The 23,559-nt window shown below is 36.0% G+C and overlaps 1 protein-coding gene across 7 annotated transcripts in view; it reads right to left on the bottom strand.

The window, feature by feature from the left end:
- The window catches only part of TTC3 (tetratricopeptide repeat domain 3), a 64,740-nt gene that overhangs the window by 27,664 nt on the left and 13,517 nt on the right, over nt 1-23,559 (bottom strand). For 6 of the 7 annotated variants that reach the window (XM_040577328.1, XM_040577339.1, XM_040577350.1 and 3 more), the window contains 13 exons: nt 22,411-22,465; nt 21,595-21,757; nt 21,434-21,482; nt 20,371-20,494; nt 16,756-16,810; nt 12,480-12,540; nt 8,276-8,342; nt 5,338-5,475; nt 4,236-4,316; nt 3,484-3,596; nt 1,934-2,060; nt 402-524; nt 124-225 (listed from right to left, as the gene is read on the bottom strand). In XM_040577328.1, coding sequence (XP_040433262.1) covers nt 124-225; nt 402-524; nt 1,934-2,060; nt 3,484-3,596; nt 4,236-4,316; nt 5,338-5,475; nt 8,276-8,342; nt 12,480-12,540; nt 16,756-16,810; nt 20,371-20,494; nt 21,434-21,482; nt 21,595-21,757; nt 22,411-22,465 — 1,258 coding nt within the window. Of the gene's footprint in view, nt 1-123; nt 226-401; nt 525-1,933; nt 2,061-3,483; nt 3,597-4,235; nt 4,317-5,337; nt 5,476-8,275; nt 8,343-12,479; nt 12,541-14,902; nt 15,276-16,755; nt 16,811-20,370; nt 20,495-21,433; nt 21,483-21,594; nt 21,758-22,410; nt 22,466-23,559 lie in introns of those variants that run through there. The other variant, XM_040577379.1, reaches the window with a different exon arrangement.

Here is a 23,559-nt window from a genome sequence, read left to right as displayed (position 1 = left end):
TTCCCATCTCTCTTCTTGTCAGATGAATGGAACATATATAAGGCTGTAGCACTTCACTTATCACAGACAAAAGGAATGCTACAATATTGATAAAAAATGCTTCTAGTCTGACACAGGTCTTACCTTATCATTTTTATCACTGTAGTTTGTAGTTTTCAACTTTTTCCAACAGCTGATATGAAACTCCACTCTACATTGCTGACAGCAGGTAATACGTATAAAACCCTAACATTGGAAAATAATATTAATTTAACATCTTCAAAAACAACAGAAAACAGAGCACAACTTAAATGAAGACAGAATAAAATGGTGTGTTCTAGATAGGTCTCTAATATAAAAGGGGATAGAAAACATGAAAACAGGACACTTTATTTCCCAAACCCTTTTAAACTAAAATTTACCTTAAAGTCTGGATCTGTAAAAAATATTTGGATTTTGGAGTGGCCGTGGCATTGCTGATAGCGACAAACTGCATCTGGTTCTGGAGGGAACTTGCATTCCTCAATACAGTTCTTTAAGATCAACTGAGAAACATAAAGTGGTATCAGATAAATTGCACAGAAACCCAGAGAAGATTAAATATCTACTTCCAAGGAACTTTGCAGTGAAACAGACAGACATCACTTTTTAAACAGCATACAACTAATACCAAAAGGTAACTTTTACTAGTGAAAGCCATGCAAGATTGTCCTTTATGCCAAAACATTCAAAAGTTCATTTGAGTCAACTAAGTATCCATAGCTTTCCTATGTGCAGGTTTATAAATGCTTAACAATTCGAATTGCATGAAAATATAGTAAGTTTTCTATACCAAAATTCCCAGGGACAGCTCAGACCTGGCTCTGCACTGGAGCTACTGAGGTCTCCCTAAACAGTGTCTAAAGATAAAGATATTAAAATAGGTTTATGTCAAGTGCGTTTCAATTCCCTTGGGGTTGGCATTGAGCCCAAATTAATGAAACATTAGTAGAAACAAATGGACTCCCAGTCACAGCCTTTCAGGTATTTGCATTACACACTACAGCAGTCCCAGACCACAGTTGTATAAGGCTAGCTTACTACAGTATCAGCTTGATGTCTATGAGAAATCATTGCACCTGTCACACTGTTAGGAAACAGCACAACTGCTGCTTTGACCAGAAACAAAACAGGTTAATACAGTATAGCCACTTTCATACAGTGAGTAACCTAGCATGCTCTGCTGTGTCAAAGTGCCTGCATGCTGAGGAGCTCGTGTGTCTTGACTTTCATGGCATGGTATATTTCAAAGCAATAATAACACCAAAAATTAAAAAGCTTTTCAATACAAAAGAGTAATTTGTAATTTCAGAACCAGAAGTTGGACTTTTCAATTCAAACAAGGAATTTTACCTTAACAATTATACAGTCAAAGTCTACCATTTGGTTTTAAATATAGCATTACCTATACAATTTTCAACTTCATATTTTTGCTAATTCTCATTTCTAACGTGTTCTCTCTAGCATTACATTGCATATAGTATTCATAGCCATTTAGCTTGATAACATCAAACTCCCATTATGTACAACTTGGAGCTGATTAGAACCACATTATTACATAAAAATACTGAAGTATAAACTCTTATACGGAGACCTGCCCTTGTGCTGTAAATGGTATGCTTTCCAAGAGTATAATTTTGTCACTGAAAAGAGATCTCTGCAAAGACCAGGCTTTGGGGTTGACAGTGCTCTAGGAAATTTACTTGCACTGGCTGTTCCACGCAGAAACCCTCCTCACTTCTGTCCTCCACCTTCCTTGGCCTTGATAATATGGGGCAAGGAACAAAGTGAGGATGACAACCTAAGAGACACTACAGAGCTTTGGGAAATATACTTCTTTTTTTTTTTTTTTTTTTTTTTTTTTTGCAAAGACCATTTGAGAGAATAGGATTTTTATTTTTATGGTTAAACATACCTGTAAATTCTCTTTTCGCGTTTCTTCAATGACCTGAGATGTTGTGGGCCAAGTTAATACTCCAGGTACAATCTTATGACTGACCATTGTTTGTGACTTCATAAACTGATCAAGCGCATCTGAGAATCTGAAGTTTAAGCAGGCACAACATGTTCAAATCACCTATCAATGACTTCTGCACAGAATACGATTCTTTCATGATTCATTTTATGATCCAAGAAAAACAAACAGTAACAATAAGAGTACGTGGGATGAAAAAGCATTAAGTTATGTGGTAAACGTCTGTTCAGCGTAAAAGACTCAAGGCGTGTGGCAGTGGCTGGATAAGGGGTCCAGAGTCCATGCATGTGTATTAGGCAGACCGAGAGTCTGTGCTGATATTCAAGGGATACATGAACACGGGTGTGCTTGTTAATCTGGAGAGTGAGGACATGCATATTTTCACTAGCCATCTTCAATCCCAGTCAGCCAGAGAGGAGGCAGAGGATGCTGTTACCTGTACTTATCTTTTATGTGAGTTCAGATAGTGCTGCATGGGTGTTGAAGGGGCAGCCTGAATGGCCAGCTCTATTAACACGTGTCTGTGGGTGTGTGCAACTCTTCTGGACATACACAGCCTAAAGCTAAGCTTCTACCAGCCAAAACTGCAAAGGGAAGGGACAGCCACAGCCATGGGACTGGGACACAGGCAACTCCTGGGTCTTAGAACAGACCTGGCTACACTGCAGCAGCAGGAAGGAGGAAACCCCTCCCAGAGTCCAACACTCCCTGGCCAGGTTCTTTCAGATATTCCACACAGAGGAGGGTTTAATGGTTAATGCCAAATTTACTCATCTGGTAAGTCTGGCATTGTATTAGGTTTAAAAGGCAAGGGTTGGGGTTTTGGCTGGCGGGGGTGGTGGGCAAGGGTGCAGGGGCATCTAAGGTCAACCCACCACAGGCATTAGATGGGATTTTGATTTAGTAGCGCGATACTGCAATATCCTGAAATCACAGCACAAGCTGGGTGTTTCCAGCTTCTAGAAAGGAATATGTGAGCTGAAGCCAGCTCGTTGCTGTCTTCTAAGAAGATTAGTTGTCTACTTGTTACACATTTTGTCAGGCTGAGCCACGTACACACTCCCCCCTATGCTGGTCTGACTAGCTCAGGAAGATCTTTGCTATTTATTTCAGGAAACTTGATGACTCACTGATGCAGCTGGCTTATCTAAAACCAAGGTTACTCCCCAGTCTCCCTGCTGTTGCAATAAGTTCAGGTTTCTTTACAACGCATTCTTCCCCAAACTGATCATTTTCGACTCTTTGCCTATGAGCTCTCCTCCACTGTGGGGGTGTGCTGGTCAACCGGTCACATCCCCATACCCTGAAGCCCACTGGATTCAGCAGTTTCCATTACATTTTTAACAGTAAAAAAGTTTAAATTTGTAATAAATCATTCTGATGTTTGAATCTGTTGATTAACAAAAAATAATTACCAAAAAATCATACAGGACTTCCTCAAATGAGAATATTTTTTTGTATCAAGTATTGAAACTTTCTATTATACAAACCTGTTTTGCCTGAGGTATACTTTTCCAATTCCGTAGTATGCCAGACAATCAAATCTTTCTTCTTGGTACTGTTCAATTATTTTGTTAAACTGGACTTCGGCCTTTGTCAGTGCCTTGAAAATAAATTTAAGACAAAAATGTGACATTTAGCCAGAAGCTTTTCAGTTCTTCCTCTCTTTTTCCCTCCAGTAGAGTGGGTCAATATGCCCTATTGTTTGATCAGTCCTATGAACAGTAAACAGAATTAAGCAATTTTATGTTCACACGCAAAGGGCTTTAAAAACATGGGCTCTAAAAAATAATGATACGAGCTAATTAAGCTTACTGATACCCAGACATTTTTAAATTAATTGAAAGACACTGGATATTTATAAACAATACTGGAGCGGGGCATCCTTCTGTTTTGGTGTTTTCTGGAACCAGAAGGGTTTTTTTTTTGGTTTTTTTTTTGGAAGATTAGTGCGTAACTATGTTATGACAGACAAAGATGAAGATGAAGAAAAATAATTTACTATACTTCAGTAATACTTAAGAATCTCATTTGAAACTTTAACAAGTAGTTTTCTTATTTGGTAGCTTAATTTATCTATTAAAGACCTAGTCCCAGATTAAAAAAACACATGGTTTTCTAAACTGTGGCAATGCTTTCCTTCCCAATTCATTTTATGTTTGCTAAGAGGAGACAAAAATAGATGATCAATCGCCTGAACTAGAACTTTAAATAAAAGCAATATAGTGTCTTAATGTCGTACCTCCGGCTGTCCTATTCCAAGAAGAGCAGTGGCATGTCCATAGATGATTACAACGTAATTAATGATACGAAGATTCAATTGCTGTAAATAGAGTCAAATTATAGTAGTAGCACAAAAACACTTGGCTAGTAATAAGAACATTACTGTCTACTGTCAATTGAAAATGTTCACCACTGTAGGCACAGGAAACCATCATAGTTTCCACACAGATTAACATTACAATCAGCATAAGAAGTGAAGGTTAACTGCACCTTTACTGCTGGTCACTTGACACCCTGATACATTTCAGTGATACATCCTGAAATGTCTGCTTTTAGAAATGCTACAACTACTGGCCTCAGTATGTTGACTTCATGTAGTACAGTATAACTTTGCTAGATTTCATATTCAGAATTAAGCAGATTCTATTTTGTTTTTAAATAAAAAACGTCTCTCAAACTTTTACCTCCTAATAAACTAGGTCAAAATTCCAGATGGATTGGTACATCACTTGCTTAGTAATGAAGTTAGTACAGACTTGCTCTTGGTATTGCAACAGTTCTTACTAAAATGAGACCTTAAAGTACAGAGACGCATGTGCAAACAGATTTTCACAGAAAACTTAATGCTACAGTATTTTTAAAAAAAAGTAGGATGCCAATTGGGTCATTGGCAGAATGGCTAGATACATTCACACAAAAATTCTCAATACTTGCATCAAGGAGTTACTTGATCAAAAGAATATAAATTCTTTTCACCCTACAACATTATCAATAAAGCTAACAACAGACAAATAACAAATAAGCTAACAACAGACAGTAGTTTCACATTAAGTAGTTTGGTAAATATTTTAAAAATTGTATCTAGAAATGTACACATGTATGCTGACCATTACAAAGATACAATTACAAAGATATAAATCCCATAGTTCTCTTATCCTGTTCTCAATTTTTTTCATTTTTAAGATCCTTCGCATACATATCGGTGCAACACCTAGCACTGGAGTCAACATCACAGACAACAATTCAGTAACACTTACTTTGGTTGAAGGAAGGAATGACACACAGTATTGAAAGTATAAAGCTCAATTACCCTAATAACTAAGTTATTCCTCTCAATTTACCTTTAATTCTGAAGGATTTAGAATGCTCAACAATTGTGAAAAGGCTTGTTCAGCACTGCAACACCGCTGGTCCATCAAGGCTGTATAACCATCACGAACAAGGGATTTAACCTCTTCTAGCAACATAGCTGAATCCACCTAAAACGTTTAGGAAAACAGCAACTCTAAATGAAAACAGCCTTTTTTTTTTTTTTTTTTTGAATAAAGAAAGTGAGCTGTTTACTAAAATACTTATCCAACAGACAACTGTCCAGATTTTGTACTTCTACGTTTTTATAATAATTCCACTTTTAAAGCTGGTCAGGTACTTTTTTTTTTTTTTTAAGTAGTTTTAAATTCAACTTCTAAAAACTTAAGGTAATTATGCTGATAATCTCTTAAAAACCTTTTTTTTTTTTTTTTACTGAAGTCGAGATCCGTTTCTCTTCAGAAAGTTCGAGCATTATCTTAATATTTCTTATATATAAAAAAGCAGACATTTCTCCCCCTACTTGTAGACTCCATCTTGTGTACAAACATTTTTAAAAAACAATAAATCAATACAAGCAGTTGCAGAATTCGTAACTTGGTCTGCTGAAACACTAGGAATAATGTTGTTATGCTTTGGAAAGCAGATCATTGTGCTAGTGTAGAAGTACTTTGAAGCTCCTCCATCACCTTCTCCTGTCATCGCAAGCAAAACCAAACAAGTACAAAAAGACCCACCTGTATATTTTAGACTAACTCTTAATGAAAAGCTTGTAAGGCAGAATTCCTAGTGAATTAACTTCTCCCCCCCCCCCCCCCCCCCCCCCCCCCCCCCCCCCCCCCCCCCCCCCCCCAATACATGACGATTCAAAGTTATTTTTTCCCCAGAATTCTGAATACAGGCTTGTGGGCAGGGAGAAAATAATTGTAAGGTTTTGGAAGAATGGGACATATTAATCTTTGAGTTGCCTGATTTTTAAACATTACAATAATGTTGTAGTTAATTGTATTCCTGTGAAAGAAACTAACATTTTAACATACTAAAATTAATGCTCATCCAGAACACAATATCTGTATCATCTATGAACTTCAATCATATTTAGTTTCTGTTCTGTCACCTGGCCAAAAGGGACAAACATAGGAAAATACCCATGATCCAATGAAAGTTGTAAACAGAAGCAGCAGGGACAGCAGAACAAGCTAGCAGGTACAGGAGAAAAAATGCAGGAAAGATATTTTTTAATTTCCTAGAAGTACTGACATGAGGTAATGCTGTCAGAGCATATAGGTATGGAACAGAACTAATTTACTGTTAAGCTAATAATGTACACACGTGACATGTGAAGCTGATTAAGCCAACTAAAAAATTGGATTTTGATTCTAGTGCTGTATTAACCTTACAAAAATAGGTATTTTTAAGGAAGCAAGGGAGTCTTAGTGCAGTCAGCACCTGAATCTTCTCCTGAATCCCTTTTTCTCTTTTTTATGAAGTAATTAATCAGCAAATGACTAATTATGTATGTCCCCATTAACTAATTCATTCAACAGTTTGGGGATACTCGTTATTTGTTGCTAATAAGACCTGAGAAATAAGACTTCAATTTCTGAATTTTATTGAGTTTTAAACAGCTGTTCAACAAAATGTTCTGTGACCATTTCCAAAGATATGTATCAAATACTGGAAAACATATTTAATCTGAACTCCTGGGAAAGTACTATAAATCCCTGAATGACTCCTAGTGATTTTTACAGTTTCACATATAAACTGAGATACAAGGAAGCCAATTTACTACGTATTTCTAGCTATTTTATGAGTACATTGGAAATCAATGTAACAAAACTGCATGGTTTCTTTCAGGACTGGAAAGTGATTTCATTGTACAAAAGCAGCAAGTAAATTGATTTCACTCATCTGTGTTCACACACCAAGAAATAAACATTCAAATGGTCTAGAGAGACCTGGGTATGACATTGGGTGCTCTTAAATCCACTGTCTCTTGGGTTCGTCCTGACAGGCAGTGATACATTGACTTCGGTCTTGCCTTTCAAGCCTTGTAGAAGCAGCTACCATTTTGGATCTTTTACCTTTCTACTTCGCCTCGCTAGTCATAAGTCTGACAAAATTCCTTAATTTCTCTTTTCTAGTTTTCATTATCTCAGTATTCCATGGCTCCAGACCCGCTTTCTATCTCTACATCAGTATTTGTCTCCTCTTCCTTTGAATGAAATCACACATAATGGTGGTCTGTAGCAATCAATGTTAACTTCCCTTTTAACAATGCCATTTTCTCTGGTGTTCATGCATACAAATCTACATTTGTATTTCATTCAAACTAAATATTTCTATAACAAATCTCTGCAAATAAGCCACCTCTGAGTAAGAATCAATTCTTTCAGTTGGATGGAAAAAGTTTGATCTAGGTCCAACTAAGAACCTAAAGAAACTGCACAGTGTAAGTACATAGTATTTTCTGGTTATTAAACAGATGGATGCATAAACCCCCACTGACCTCAGTATTAAAACCATGCATTTGATATATAGCTAGTCAAATTTTATGTATTTAAGCATTAAGAAATAATTCTGAGAGAAGTTATGAAACCACATACGCTTCCTGACACCCAATAAAAGATGATCTCGTTGCCTTTTCTTCAGGGTCACAATAGGTTTTCTTTCTTCTGACTAGACCTTTTGTTCACAAAGCTTTTCAGCATGCACCATCACTGAGACAGCTGCCTTTTTGTGAATGTAAAGCTAAATGGCAGTGGGAGGGGGAGAGGAGAAGCAAAAAGAGGACTACCAGCAATGAGACAATATAAATCAGTGTAATCACACGATCTTTGTTTCTTGATAGAAATCAGGCTAAACATGAAGTGGTAAGTTTTTGAGCAAACTAGGATTTTGGACAGCATTACTAAAAGGTTTGTAATTGTTTACACTTAAGGTCATATGCTAAGTAATTCCCACAGTTACCTGTTGTACAGTACAGAAGAGTTTATCTTGGATGCTTTTAGACTCTATCTTCAAATCAAGGTGATCTCTACAAATAACAGGACAATGGTATTATGAGTTTGTAGATGTATTTTATAGTAATCTAATTTTCAAGAAACAGAGAAATTTCTGTGCTTTTATCACCACACCACATGAGCCTATATGCTAGAAATTATGGCGCACTTTTTCACAATAATATTCACAATAGTATTTTTCACAAGTATTGTAACATTATCAAGGATTATGATACTATTCAAGTTATGGCTTGGGAATCACTAGGGCTTCAGGGAAGTAGAGGCCTTCTCCGTCATTTTAGTTGTTTTCTTTTATCTTCTCCGGCTCAATGTCAATTGAGTTGCTTTTATGAACGGCTGGGATAGATAACTAGAGACCTTCCCTACACCAAAGGCAGAAGTATAGGAAGGCACTTAGGCCTCTTTTCCCTTCTCCTCTTTTCCCTGCTCTACTTTTTCTAAGTACAAGATCCTTTACCCTAGTACAACAACCACTTAAAATCAAATGCATGTAGCAGCCATGCATGGCAGAGGCAGGGAGAACAGAGAAGAGAGGAAGAGAGAAGTTCTTTTCAGCTCTTCCCTTCCCCTACTAGGGCAGAAAGGCAACGCGCAACCGGGGAGTGGAGCAAGCGCAGAGGCAAAGTATTGCTCAATACTCTAAATTAAATTCATGCTAAGATTGCTAGTCAATCCTCAATGCTACTATATTGCCCATATATGCATAATATAGATACATTTAGCTCAGTTCCAAATTCAAAGGCATCAAACACTCATCACTTAAGACGAATCCTTTAGAGTGTCACAGGAATCCCTACAATTTTTTTTTTTTTTTGAAGCCAAGCAACTTGCCAATTACAGAAATAGAGTTATGATTATAACTGACCATGTACCTCACTTGAGAAATACTGTGCAAGTCAAAAACTTAACTGTGAGACAAGCAATTTCATAGATGGTTCTGTTACTGTAAAGAGCATTTGTTCCTATAGTGACTTTTTCAACATCAGAAATCTACGCTTCAAAAAATAGCACTTGATAGAAACTTGTATCAGCTTCTCTATTTCAATGTAAACATTTTACTTTGCTGTCTCCCTTATCGGTTTTAAATTATCCTAAGCACAAATGAAAAACGCTAGCTGAAAAAGCATACAAGAAAGTACAGTCTGAGCTCAATTTGTCTCATTTCACAGTTGAGGTTGCAACACTGAAAGCTTCCAACTGTGCATAGCCTTAAGCAGTAAGTCATTGTTTGCCTCAGTCACACTACAAAACAAGTCTGAAGTAATAGTTCTTAACTCCTTAACTATCTATTCAATGAGGAAATACTGCATTTATAGGTAATTCCATTTGCCAGTGTGACTTCATCAAACTTGTTTGGATCATGTTGATCCCAGTATCACTGGAAATAATTATTTCTTTTGTTAAACTCTTAAATTTTAGGACAGAGGGAAGCATACATTTTGTACATAAAACCTACAGTGCTGTTTATCTCAACTTTCAATATTGGTGCCAAACCATCAAACATACTCATTCACATTCAGAAAGAGTATTTCTGTACTTAAAAATTAAACACGGATTTGCTTTAAGCCAAGATTCATGTTTTACAAAGTCCTAAAGGACTTTAAAAGCTCTTTTCTAGTATTAAACTGAAACCGACTTATAATGTTCTCCTTGTGGTCAAATCTCTTATTTTGAATAAGCATATGAAGTGTCAAAAAGGTTTAAAAAAGTGATGTGGTACACTGTAGAAGTAGTACACAGTAGAACTAGTACAAAAGAGTCCTTGAAAATAAGATACAGCTTGAACTATGCTGTGATGTAAGTTTGAATGTAACAGTAAGAACAAGATTCCTATTATCTTTTGCTGTAAAGGAAGCACATTTGTGGTTAGGCTGTATCATGCAACTTGCTGCTTTTGGGCAACTTAAGCAGTGATTATTAAAATTATGCTTTCGTTTACTAAAATCCAACTGAGATTTGGAAAATATTTAGTTTTAAAGTAAGAATTCAGTTTCTTCATGGAAGCTGGAATATAGTGAGCTTTAATCAGCTGTCTTAACATGAACTATATCCTGAAGAGGATGAAAAAAAATATAAGCACAGAATAGGGTATATTAGGCTTTAAATAAAAAGTGGTTAATCAGTCTTCAGTTATAGTTCATTGAGACCAATTTCCCCCACTTCTTTTCATAATTGGAGAAAAAAAGTTTCTTCACTCACAAAAATAATCACTCTTGTATGCTACCAATAGTTTTCCAAGTGGCTTTACCACATTCCACAGCGGTAAAGTATACACAAAAAATAAGATATACTTAACCTGTTTGTATGTATACTGTTGACATGGTATTTTGTCAGTCAGAAACAGGGTACTGAGCTAGACAACTGTTAGTGTTGAAAACTTAAATTATAATTAACGTAAACTGCATAACAAACACTAAACACCAGCATCTCCTTTTCATACAAATCCTCTTCTCTATTAAAGGTAACTTGAATTACCAACTTTGATTACTTTGCCTGACATCCTACTAGAAAAAAAAAATCAGTATACAGGCACTATACTCTAAATGGCATTTCTAGAGGTCTAGTAGTTCTCTTACGGGAACCACTTTCCAAATCAAGGTCCACATTTCAGCAAAGCATTTGACTGTACCTAAGCAGTACTGCCAGAAGAAATGGTTACTAGCACACCACACACCATTTGCGCAACAGAAATTTCTATTTGTTCATATTCTCTTCCCGTTGTACCTCAATGCTTTTTGATTTTCTGGGAAATACCATGGAAAAATGCATGAGAACACTGCAAATATATATATGCAGATATGTACATCTCCTGTAAATGTACTATTACAGGACATTCAGTATCTAGAATAATAAATTTGGTGTTTAAAATCTACGATCTCTTTATAGTGATTACTGACATTGTTATTACCTTTGCATCAAGCTCTTAAAACCTATATGCAAATACTAAGAGATGACTTTTCTGTGTACACTTACACAAATGCTACCTATTTTAGAAATGTTAAAAGACCATTAAAGAAAAAAGTGTTAAAAAGAAAGCAGGTAGAAGCAAACAGATCTTCTAACTCAAAAATTTAACTTTCTTAGACTCCTTCAACAAGGTGGTAAGAGGAAACATCATCACAGCAGAAGAAATACTCTCATTTTGTGTCTATTTTTGCCACGCCTACAAAAAGGCGGAATAAAAGGCTTCTGCACCAGGATCTCCTATACTCCTCACGCCTCAAAATTAGAAAACAGAGCACTGATTATTTTCCCACCCTTACAACACCCTCATACTGCATAATATACTCACATACCACCCTCTCCCACACTGGGACCCCGCTACTCCAACTTCAATTTGCTACTATGGACACCTTTCCACAAAAATCAGGACGCTACGGTATTTTCTCCTCTACTCACTAACTTCCATGCTCCAATATTTTGACCTGCAAAGCAAAGGCCCCAGTTGGGTTAGGTTTTTATTAATGCAGAAGGTCAAGAAGCTAAGAGCACAGTTGAAAGCAGCAATAAATTATAACCAATCAGCTGCTCAGATAAATGTCTACACACAGGCAAATACAATTAATCTAGTGGTAAAGGCTAAGAGGGAGACACCCATCTTAAAACACACTAAGTGTCTCATCACATGTAGTGTTAGCTGCTGCATAACAGTTATGAGGTTCACAAACAGGGAACAATTCGTATCTAAGTGTTCAGTTTAAATGTTAAGATTAATAAACTAACTTATTATTTGTTATATGTTTTATGTATTGTTTATTTATGTACATATACAATAAATTATAAATAATGTATACCATTAATATTGTTATTAGAAGCATTAAAACATTTCTAATGAAAAACGTTGTATTTAGATAATAATTACTCTACACTTTCTTCCTCTATAGTTTACCTTCTTTTCCTTGACATTGCACTGAAATCACCACCCTCTCTCTAATAATAAACATATACTACTCTGGGAATAGATCCACCTATTCAATATAATGGATTTCTATATCAGATTTAGGGGGTTAAATTAACCCTTAGCTGGGGGAAAATAAAAAAAGCAAAGAGCAAGCAACAAGACAAAGCTGCATCAGCCATTTATAAGTGCAATAAAAAAAAACCTCACTAACTAAATTAAGTTATACATAATAACTAAAAATTTTCCTTACTTCGTCTTTTCAGAATCACCAGGTTTGTTCTTTGGCCTTCCTTTGTTTTGGTGACTTTGGCCTGCAATGGGAAAAAATATTTCAAACAAAATGACAATCACCTAAAAAAAGAAAAAAAAAATGCACACAAAACTTATTTTGCTGTATAAGTTATAGATCTGAAATGTTTACAATATTCAGAACTAGCACAGCCAAGAAATTTTTCAGACACATCTCTGAGTGTTATGATGCGAATTTGATATTATTTGTATTAAATAGTATATAATTTTATTAATCCTGTAAAGGGAAAATGATGTTTCAAATAAACAAAAGAATCTTAAGACTCTGTAAGATATGATCTGACTCTCTTATATCATAACAGTTATTGAATTGGAATCCAAACCAAACAAACCAGGTACATTTTACAAACCCACTTTTGCTATTTAACTATGAGATAACCAGAATTTTTAAATGTAATAATAGATCACTGTGGGTGTTAAATGTCTTCATTTGTGTTTGACTACAGAAATTTTACAGAAAGTCTGCTACTTCAAAAATACATTGCTAAAGGAGCCAAGTACAAGCCACATTAACCTTAGAAAGCCAAACACATGAGTCAGATCAATGTAAACATTCCTAATCACAACACAGAAATGTTTGGCTGCATGGAAACAAACACTGGGCTACAGCAAGAATGAATCTATCCTAACAACTGATTCAATTGTAACTGAAACGATATCAAAGACAACGCAAAACTCTAATATACTTTATAATTTCTGATATCTTATGTTATCTTGGTCACTCTGCTCTACAAACTAAGTAAACAAGTCAGTAGGAATGAGGAACAAAATAGATATTTTAATACTTTATTGGAATTGGTCAAAACCAGGAAGCAACTCAACTGTTTTCTCTGGAACATAATTAGAAAATTCTTAACTAGAACGCAAGATTAGGTAAATGAATGTGCATAAGAATGCTCTTAATGAAGTCATGAAGCATTTAAATTTCAATAATTTTAAGTTGGAGTTTTTTACAAGACTCTGAGTTAACAGCAACAGTGACAAAATCCACTTATTAAGAGAGCTTCCTTCTGGTAACCAAACAATTACAGAAACAGGGCAAAAATAGTATGTCTGGTCTGGTAAAGAACCAACAAGCAACTGACATTCAGTTACAGAACTGCTGAGCATCACATGTTGCAAGAGTTCCTTATTACGTACATTAATGTTGAAGAGGGCAGAGGGGGCAGATTTTTTTGCTAGTTAAACCTAGTTCTTTTTACAGTTCATATAAGAATGCCTTTTTCTGCCTCAGCTGGTTGTTCCAAGATAAGATAGTTCCAGCCATACTCTTTTAGAAACAGCTTAGGAAAGGACTGTAGCTTCCAAGCACTGGACACCATCACACAGACAACATACATTCCAGCACCTGGAGTTAAGCTGGTAGAGGACTGGAACCCAAATACAAGGTACAGCTACCAAATAAATCAAATGTAATAAACTACTGAATGCTGCTTAAGTTCAATTACCATAATACTGAATTTGGAAAAAAAAAAATAATTTCACATATAAATTTCAGCAATTATCTACGCTTAAAAATGTTTATTTATGCTACTCAGAAAAATATTCTATATATCTATATTTTAGTATATATATATTTTTTTAAAACACTGAAAGACACTGATCAGAGAAAAACAAGAATTATCCATTTGACTAATCTCACTCAAGAGAACAGAATGTCTCTCATGCTCATATCTCAAGTTAAATCATATACATAGGCACCCTCACACCTTGTGCCTCAATTAATTTTTCATTAAAAGCTACTTAATGACAAAATATAAATTAATCAGAACAAAATACAAATGTCAGAAAGACTGATCACATTCAGAATTATTTTATGAAGCATTTATTGAAAGTGACATGGGAGTCTGAACAGGTGTCTGCCAGAATAGTTCATATGCATTAAAAATTCCAAAGTAACAATAATAATCATTATAAAGTCCTCATATTAAAGATATTTAAAGGATGGAAAACAGTATTTTTGAAGGCCAGACAACATTTCAATCATATCATCATTTTACCACTTAGAGATTATATTCCCTTTTCCTCATTGAATATTTTTCACCTCCTTAAGGAACAGAAATATTCAAAGAAAAATCTTAATGAAGATAAACCAATACAAATCTTTCCTTGCACTATCAAATGAAAGAATTAATCAGCCCTATTATTTCACTTAATGAATCTAGCATTAAAAGCCATTCAAAAAAAAAGATTCCAAAAAATTTTCCTACAGAAACTACTACTCCCATATACCATTCAACTTAGAAGTATTTTTTAAATCTGAAAGTAGTATCTTTTTAAATGAAAGTAACGAGCAAATCTTGATGAATTATCATTAAAACACTTCAGCTAAAGTATTAATTCAACAGCAAAGAATTCACTTACCCCACAAACATTTTAAAATATTAGTAGAAGTAGCATTGCTTTTGCTAGAGATTTCCATTAGAAGCAAACAAAGATATTTAACAGAAATATACACATATTCAGAAAAATAGTACATGCAAGCAAAAGCTATAACGAAAAAGGACAGTAATGTTAAGATAAGATACAGGGGCATAAAGTTGCTTTACATTAGCTCTCCTGCAAGCCACAAGCCTTTTTTATGTGAACAAAGGCTAAGAAAAAGAAAGCTGTTCATCCCCACCCACACTAAACTTGTATCAGCTAGTCATTCAGAGCATAACTCCTCCTTTCACATCAAAGCCAAATCAAATATTTTTTTCTACAACAGTACTGACATAATGAGTATTGGGGGGAGGAGGAGGAGGAAGGAAGAATAGAAAAAGAAATGGAATCAGCAGGTTTCCCCCCTGCCCCCAACACAACATTTCACAGTCCTATGATCTTTTCAGCCTAGACGAATTTTCAGTTCTCTACCTGCATTGCCTTTCATTATCCCTCTTCCCTCCTTAACCTCTCTAAAACCAATTATCCTTCTTGCTCAGGAACAAGTGAATTCAGACATTTTCGTAGTCACTTGATTCAAACTTGTTCAAATTCCCTATGGCACCATGCATCTCATATTTTGCTCTGTTACACCATTTACATATAGTTCCTAAAACTGATTTTTCTTCCTGAACTTGACTTCCCCTTTCCAAAAGCCTTCCCTAATTTATGCTTTCTGAATTAACACTTTACAGTTGTGTTTTTTGTTTTTTTAAAATAATCCTACCACATAAAGTAAACGTAAATTTGTTGAAAAGATGTTTCTTTTGCAGCCTTTCTGCATTTTCCACTTCACAAAAAAATTACTTAATTCTTCAAGACGTTTGCGTATAATATCCAAAGTCTACAGAAGCAAGACCACTTCATCCTACTGCTCATTTCTAAATATTATTTCATAACATATCTTCATTGGCTTCCTAAAATCAAATTTTGAGTCCACACTTTGGCATCTGTTCAGATAAATATTTAACTATGTGAAGTCCGAAGAATGGTGTAAGTGAGCACTTCAAACTTCTGCCTGGTCAGGAGTAGAAGGACTCATTGCCTTGAAGGTCACAGTTTTAGAATACAGCATGGACAATTTCTGAATATCAGGGAAATCTCTTACACATTTTCAGTTAAAGTATGTTTACCGGGTGATAAAAAACAAAGTTCAGGAAGAGAATTCACTTTGAAGCTGAGAGCTGTTTGTGCTTAAAATGAACACACATCACAGGAAGGTAACTCCAGATCTGCAGTAAATTTGAAGGGTGGGAGGTCTTTCTACAAAAGTGTTTTTTTCATTAAAAAAAAAAAAAAAGAACGATACCAGCTTACATCTCTTTAACTTCGTAGCAAAAGATCCTCTGTGAAATAGCTTGTAGCATCCTTCCTCTCTAACTGCAGGAAGATTTTCTTAATGATATATACGGAGCTTTTAGTAACCGTAAAGTAATTATGGATATTGAAACTACCCACACACCTCTCTTAATTTTAGATCTGCTTAGATCCAAAATATACCTTAAAATGAGAAGAGCATTTCTAGCCTGTGACTAAGCATTCCACTTTTTAGTTTCACTTTCAATTCTGAATTCATCCGTATGAATTAGACTGAAACTCCAAAAGAATTGAAGGAAATAAGGCACAGAAATATAGGAGAGAAGTAGTAATTTAGTAAGTCCACCTAACAAGAAAAAAGTGAAACATGATGGCTTAACATTGTAAAAATAACAGTAGATACACTTCTGCTTATTAATAACGGCAACAGCAAGGGAAGAACTGACTCAGACTTGAAAACAATAAAACAAACTCACTTGGTGGAAACTCCAGAGACCACTCTTTGCTTTCTGTTCTTGGGATGTTGGTGACCTAATGACAAATACATTCATTTGGTTTAGAAACCAACAAGAAAACAGAAGTAGGTATTACTCCAGTTTCATAGTCAGCTTCATAAACAGACTATTTTAATCTAAAAATTGATTTGCCCATTTCAGTACTATGTGGGAATTACAACCAAATTGCAAATTACAATTTAAACAGAGAAATCACAACTATAATACCATACACTATGTCGCCAATTAAAGTAATTTCATTAATCAAAGTATATTTGTACATTTTTTTTCAATTTCACAGCAACTTATATTATCTAAAAATACTATCACTTTTTGCAGTAACATTCATCTTAAGGAAAGATAAATTTACAGACCTACATTATGCCAATTTGCATGCGTAAAAGTAGATTGAAGTTTTCATAAGATAGCAAAAAGTCTTCAAGCACTTCTTGTAAGTTCTGTAACTCACTCTCTTTTTCAACAAATTACTCTAATGTATCTTTCCTTCCCTTTGCCCTTGTACCTTAGTTTCACTTTTCCCGCTACTGAGTCACCTTTTTTCATTGCCCTGCCCTCCTGTGAAACCTGAAAAGGCTATTTTGAAACGTACATGCTAAGTTTGCTTTGAACCTGCTAGTAGATTCATATTATTTATCACCTTGCTTTCATATAATATATAGTTTATAATGCACTTTATATGCTAAGTTATAGGAAAAAATATGGATTAGCTTAAAAAAATGGTAAACAATCAGAAAGGAGTACAAAAGTTTATTTTCAATTAATAACTAGTGTGAAGTAGAACAAGTATTTGTAGGCAAACTGGAATTTGTGATGTTAAATTCTGAATTCATGCTGTCACAGTCTGCATGTATCTAGCAAATCAAGCCACCTGGGAAAATTTATGGACCAGAATGATTAACAGTCTCCTCATAATAATAGACACGAGATAAGTACTATGACACCAACAGCTGGGAGATTCCACTGACATTGATTAGTGAAATCCCCTGGAAACAACATGATAAGCCGTGACAAAATCCCCAAAGATTCCACTTTTTTTTTTTTTAAATATAATATATATATATATATTTATTTATTTATTTATTTATATACTGGTTTTGGCTTTGAGTTAGTTGCTTTCATAGCAGTTCATATGGTACTATCTTTTGGATTTGTGACCAAGACAGTGTTGATAACAATAATGAAATAATAATATTGAAAATAATGCTTTAGTTTTTGCTAAGCAATGCTTACACAGTGTCGAGGCCTCTTCTGTTTTTCACCCTGCCCAGCCAGCCAGCAGGCCAAAGGTACAAAAGAAGCTGGTAGGGGACACAGCCAGGAGAGGTGACCCAAACTGGCCAGTGACGTATTCCATACCATATGATGTCGTATTCAGCAATAAGAGCCATGTAAAAGGAGGAGGAAGAGAGGTGACGTTCCTAGGTATGGTGTTTGTCTTTTCATGTTAACAGTTAACGCATAATGAAGCCCTGCTTTCCTGGAAATGGTATGTATCTGCCTATTGAGTAGGAACAGTGAACAAATTCTGCATATTGGTTTGCTTCCATGCACAGCCTTTGTTTTGCCTGTTAAACTCCCACCAGATTTCTTGCTTTTACCCTTCTGATTCTCTTCCCCATCCCACTGGGGGGAGAGAGCAAGCAGCTGTGTGGTGCTTAGCTTCCTACCGGGGTTTGATCCACAACATCATAGTAAGTCTTTGCACTTTAAACAATTTAAAAAAACACTCTAAAAGGCAGAGTTAGAGACTTTTGTTGGTGGATTTGTTTGGCCGTACTTCACTAATGTGTAACCTTAGTTTAGTTATTTTTTAGGAACAAAACTCAACTATGAACAGAGAACAAAATTTAAGTTTCACTTTATCGTTTAAACCTTCCTCACCATAGTTAATAAAAATAATATAGTAGAACATTAACAGATTTAAACAGTTGTTTTTTTAATATTAAGAATTAATCCAAAGAATTACAAAAGGATACTAAAATAATACAAGTCCATTTTGCATTTTAACAGTATACTATGCTTGTTTTAAATACACAAGCCAAATATATAATTGAGGACCATAAAATCCTAGTTTTAAATATGATTTAAGAGTTAAGAGTACTATTCAACCAACGCTTTTTCCATAGAAAAGAAATCTGTTAGCAGAGCAACAAAACAATGGTCTGTAACCATGTAAATACTTAGCATTGCAAGATCAGTGCAGAACGTTCCTTAATAGCAAAAACCCTGTATATGAATTAACTTTGGCTAAAGCATCTTCCATGGAATTCCATTATACTAGTACACATTAACTAAATCCTCTCCTAAAGCCAAAGGGAAGTCCACATCTGAATGCACACTAACAGGCAGGACTGGTCAATTAATTAAGTCAGACATGTCTTCAATCTCTCTTTTAATAAACCTGGAGAAGCCCTCTCTCTTCCTTGTGAAATGCAACGTCCATCTTTTCATTTGAGCAACCAATTCTCACCTTCTTTCAAATCCAAAGTTCTAAATATAATTTTATATCAAAGGAACAGTGCATTTGCCTGAGAAAGTACACAATTATTAAAGCATAATTGCTGCAAAGTTTCAGTCACAGCATTTAAATGACTGTAGTAGGTTTACATGGCAAGGTTTTGGTAGTGGGGGACCATAGGGGTGACTTCTGCAAGAAGAATCCAGAAGCTGCTCCATTATCAGATAAGGGCCTGGGGCCCCACTGCTGGCCAGAGCAGGCCAGTAAGTGATATTTGTGCCTCTGTGAGAGCATATTTAAGAGAGGAAAAAAAACTGCAGGGAAACAGTAGCTGGGAGAGAGAGAGGACTGAGAAACAGCCTTGCAGACACCAAGGTCAGTGCAGAAGGAGCAGGTGGATGTGGCCTGGAGGAGGCTGTGGGCCATGGAGAGCCCCCGCAGGAGCAGGCCCCAGGCTGGAGCTGCAGCACGTGGAGAGGAGCCCACGCAGGAGCAGGGGGTCTGGGGGGAGCTGCCGCCCATGGGGGACCCGTGCTGGAGCAGTTTGCTCCTGGGGGATGGATGGACCCCGTGGTACGGGGCCATGTGGGAGCAGTTCTTGAGGAGCTGCTGCCTGTGGGCAGCCCCCGCAGGCTCGGTTCGGGAAGGACGGCATCCAGTGGGAGGGACCCAACGTGGAGCAGGGGCAGAGGGACCGTGAGGGAGCGGTGGAGACGAAGCGCTAGGGACTGACCGCAGCCCCCATTGCCCATTCCCCTGTGTCACTCAGGGGGAGAAGGTGGAAGAGGGTAGATGGTGGGAAGATGTTTTTGGTTGCTTTCCTTTGTTTCGCACTTCTCTGGCTTGTTAGTAATAGGCAGTAAATCTTACTATCTCCCTACTCTGACTCTCTTTTGCCTATGACAGTAACTGTTGAGTGATCTCCCTGTCCATATCTCAAACCTTGAGCCCTTTTCATTGTATTTTCTCTCCCTTCCCCTTTGAGGAGGGGGAGTGAGAGAGCGGCTGTGGTGGAGCTTGGCTGCCCACCCGAGTAAAACCACCACAATTACACATTCCAGGATGGAGAAAATTAACATACTGCTAGTCTTGTAATTAGCATCTGTAGCATAACTTACTGTGGTATCATGTTTTTGATGGCAGTGGTGATCTTTAGGATCAGACTGTGTTCTCTTTCTGTCTTTTTCTATTTCTTTTTGTTCTTGAGAAATGATTAAATGAGATTCTGAAGAATTGCAGTCTCTGAAAAGTAAAAAGAGAAAACGCTAGTTCTTCCAACATTGATATCTTTTCTTGATATTTAAGACATCCCATATATACACTGAAAAAACAAGTACAAGAAGCCTAACCCTCATAGAAATTTTAACAGCACAACCGTACTTAAAGGATTTGATCTAACATCCTTTTTTATGCCTTCAAACTGCATATTTTTAGGCTAAGCAAAATCTCTAACAAAAAAATAATACAAGAAAAAAACCACAATTTCCTATGGATAGATAGCACATCACTACAAGTAGACCAATAAACACCAAAACGGTCTTTCAGGAAAAGGTTTCAATGAGTTAAGGCATATACTGCAACACAGATCAATCTGTGAATATGGAATCTCCTTACCCTCTTGCCTTACCCTCTCCAGGCAAAGCAAAAGCATAAAATAGATGTGAAAAAGACAACTTCCTACTACTTAGGATATACATTTTTTGTTTGTTTGTTTTTACCATTGCCAAAATTTATTTGGTAAGCATTCAGCTCCTCTTTGAATTAGAATTCAAATCATCTTAATGTCCTAGTGAACGTTATACAGCAAAGTTAACACAAAACAGCGGGTACGATTGCACAGACATTTTCAAATGCCAGGTTCCTTCAACAGCATACATACTTCAAATAGGATGGAAAATAAACATGAACATTTAATTGTTTCCTCTTATTTCCAGCACAGCTAGAACTTAAAATGCTGAAGGAGACTACTTGGAACTTGAAAACATTACAAAGACAGCTTATTTAGGTCCTAGAGGTCCTCTTTACTCCTAGACTGCATTCTGGCTGCAGTTCTGATCTTATTTCTTTCATTTTTATTGCTTATATTTTGTTATATATCAGGAAACATCAATGATATGTATTATGTAAATCTTATACTAGGCATTGCTAATAAAAAAAACAGCAAATTTGGCAGTTGCTTACTTTTTCTCAAGAAGCAATTTCTTTGGTTTCTGCTTATATTCTTTAGTACCTGTAGAAAATATTATAGGAAGGAAAAAAATAATTAGCTAGCTTCAAAGGAAAGTTACCAGTGAAGGAATGTGGCTATGTTCAAGGCAGATCTTCAAAAGTGAAAACGTTACCATTGATTTCTTCTAACGTCTTCTTTAATTTGTCATTTTGCTGAATAAGGTCCTTAAGTCCATCAAGAATATTCTTGCAGAGTTCCTGAGCTCTCTCATTAGCTTCCAAAGCTAGTTCATGCTCCCCCAGTAACGACAGTGCCTTACAGAAGTGGTAGTGACCCTACACGGATACCGGTTTAAGTGTTCATTCACTCAAATAAGAAAACAGTTTACATTCAAAACAATTGTAGTACAGCGGACAACATAAAGTTTTCACATACTTCAAAAGTTATCTATTTCTTCTGTGAATAACCAAAGTTTTTAACCACTCAGCACACTGAAACAGCTAGATACTGCTCACAATGAATTATCTTTCCCCTAGCTTTGGAGAAGATCATATTTGCTTTTTCCTCTAATTACAACTAATAATTTGCAATCCTTTACTCTTCTTTAGTCCAAGAACGTCAGGAAATACATTCTGGTCATTAATTAGGGTTTTTATTATTTTATGGACTATATATATTCTTTTTAAAGTACTGTGACAACAAAGCTATGCACAATGATGTAATATGATTTTTCATCTTTACATATGCAGAACATCATGTAAGCAAGTGTATCAAAATAACATTTTTAATATAAAAATACAAGCAAGCTATGTACATGTCTGAAGCTGAATTCCCAGATACTCCGCCCATTCTACTGTCATTAATGCTTAACTCAGATAATAACAATTCATACGTACATGTGTTAAACCTGTAATTCAGACTGGGACCCTATGTTGGTTTACAGTACAAACAAAAAGACGATTTTGAACCATATATGATTGAAACTAACCTTTGGCCAGTTAGGCTTCAAAATAGTGGCCCTTTTTCCATCAGCAAGGGCTCTCCTTAAAGAGAAGGAAGAACAAAAAAGATTATTATTTATACTTCAGAAATCTACAGACTAGGGCTGCATTGTACAAGGCACTATAAGAAAAATGTAAGATAAATAAAACAGTTCATTCGCTGTATAAAGGTATGGTCTGACAACACTTCTTAGCTGAAACTTACCTGGTTAAAATGTCGCAGTCTCAACTATTTCACACATCAAGTATTTATTCCCTCCCTCTACCTCCTAGGTCTTCCAGCATTTCTGTATATGAAGCTACCCCTTATAAATGGGCTGTAACAAGATACTTATTTAAAAAGCAAAGACTTTATAAGAAGGCTGAATAACAAACCAAAATATGTTGAAAGAAATCATATTAGGGAGTTGTTACATAATCATCACAGCTACAGATCTGAGAGTACAAGTATTAACGACTGAGCACAGTAACCTGCAAAACTGTCAACTGAAGCCAAAAGATCATGCCTGACTTTTTATACATAATGTATCATGGAACAAACAAAGTAATTTTGATCAGGTCAGAACAGAAGCGGTCTATTACTACTGCAGTAGGAGAGCACAGAGCAGCAGAGTGACCGCCTCCGCTGATACAAACTCTGCCCAAACGGGGCAGTTACTGAGTTGATATACCTTTGGCTTATATGATTTGCTTCTTCACAGAACTACGGCTATGTGTCAGACAAGCAGGATGCAGTAGATTATAACAGAGGGGTAACATGGATTACTTCAGATGAAGAAGCTCTAGACAGTATGTACTTTTACAAATAACTCACTCCTTTGATAATTGGGTCATACGGACTCAGGGAGGTCATGTTGCAGATATTTTCTAACTAGAGAGGCCCACAAAAAACAGTAAGGAGCTATTTTATTTCCACACAGGGAAAAAAACATGGGGAAAAAAAAAAGAAAAAAACCCTGTTTATCATGCAAGTATTTGTAAGTTGCCTAGTCAGTAACACTGGGGTTTTTTTGCAACTAATATAGCAAGGAAGCTTGTACAGAATAATCTAAAGGAGGAAAACATTCTGTGGTAATGAAAGCTGGATTCCAAAGAAAAGCCTGAAATAGCAAACAGAGATACACACAGCCTACATA

The sequence above is a fragment of the Cygnus olor genome, chromosome 1 (assembly GCF_009769625.2).
Source record: "Cygnus olor isolate bCygOlo1 chromosome 1, bCygOlo1.pri.v2, whole genome shotgun sequence".
Lineage (NCBI taxonomy): Eukaryota > Metazoa > Chordata > Aves > Anseriformes > Anatidae > Cygnus > Cygnus olor.
The sequence above is the reverse complement of the archived record's forward strand: the minus strand, read 5'-3'. Positions and strand labels throughout refer to the sequence as shown.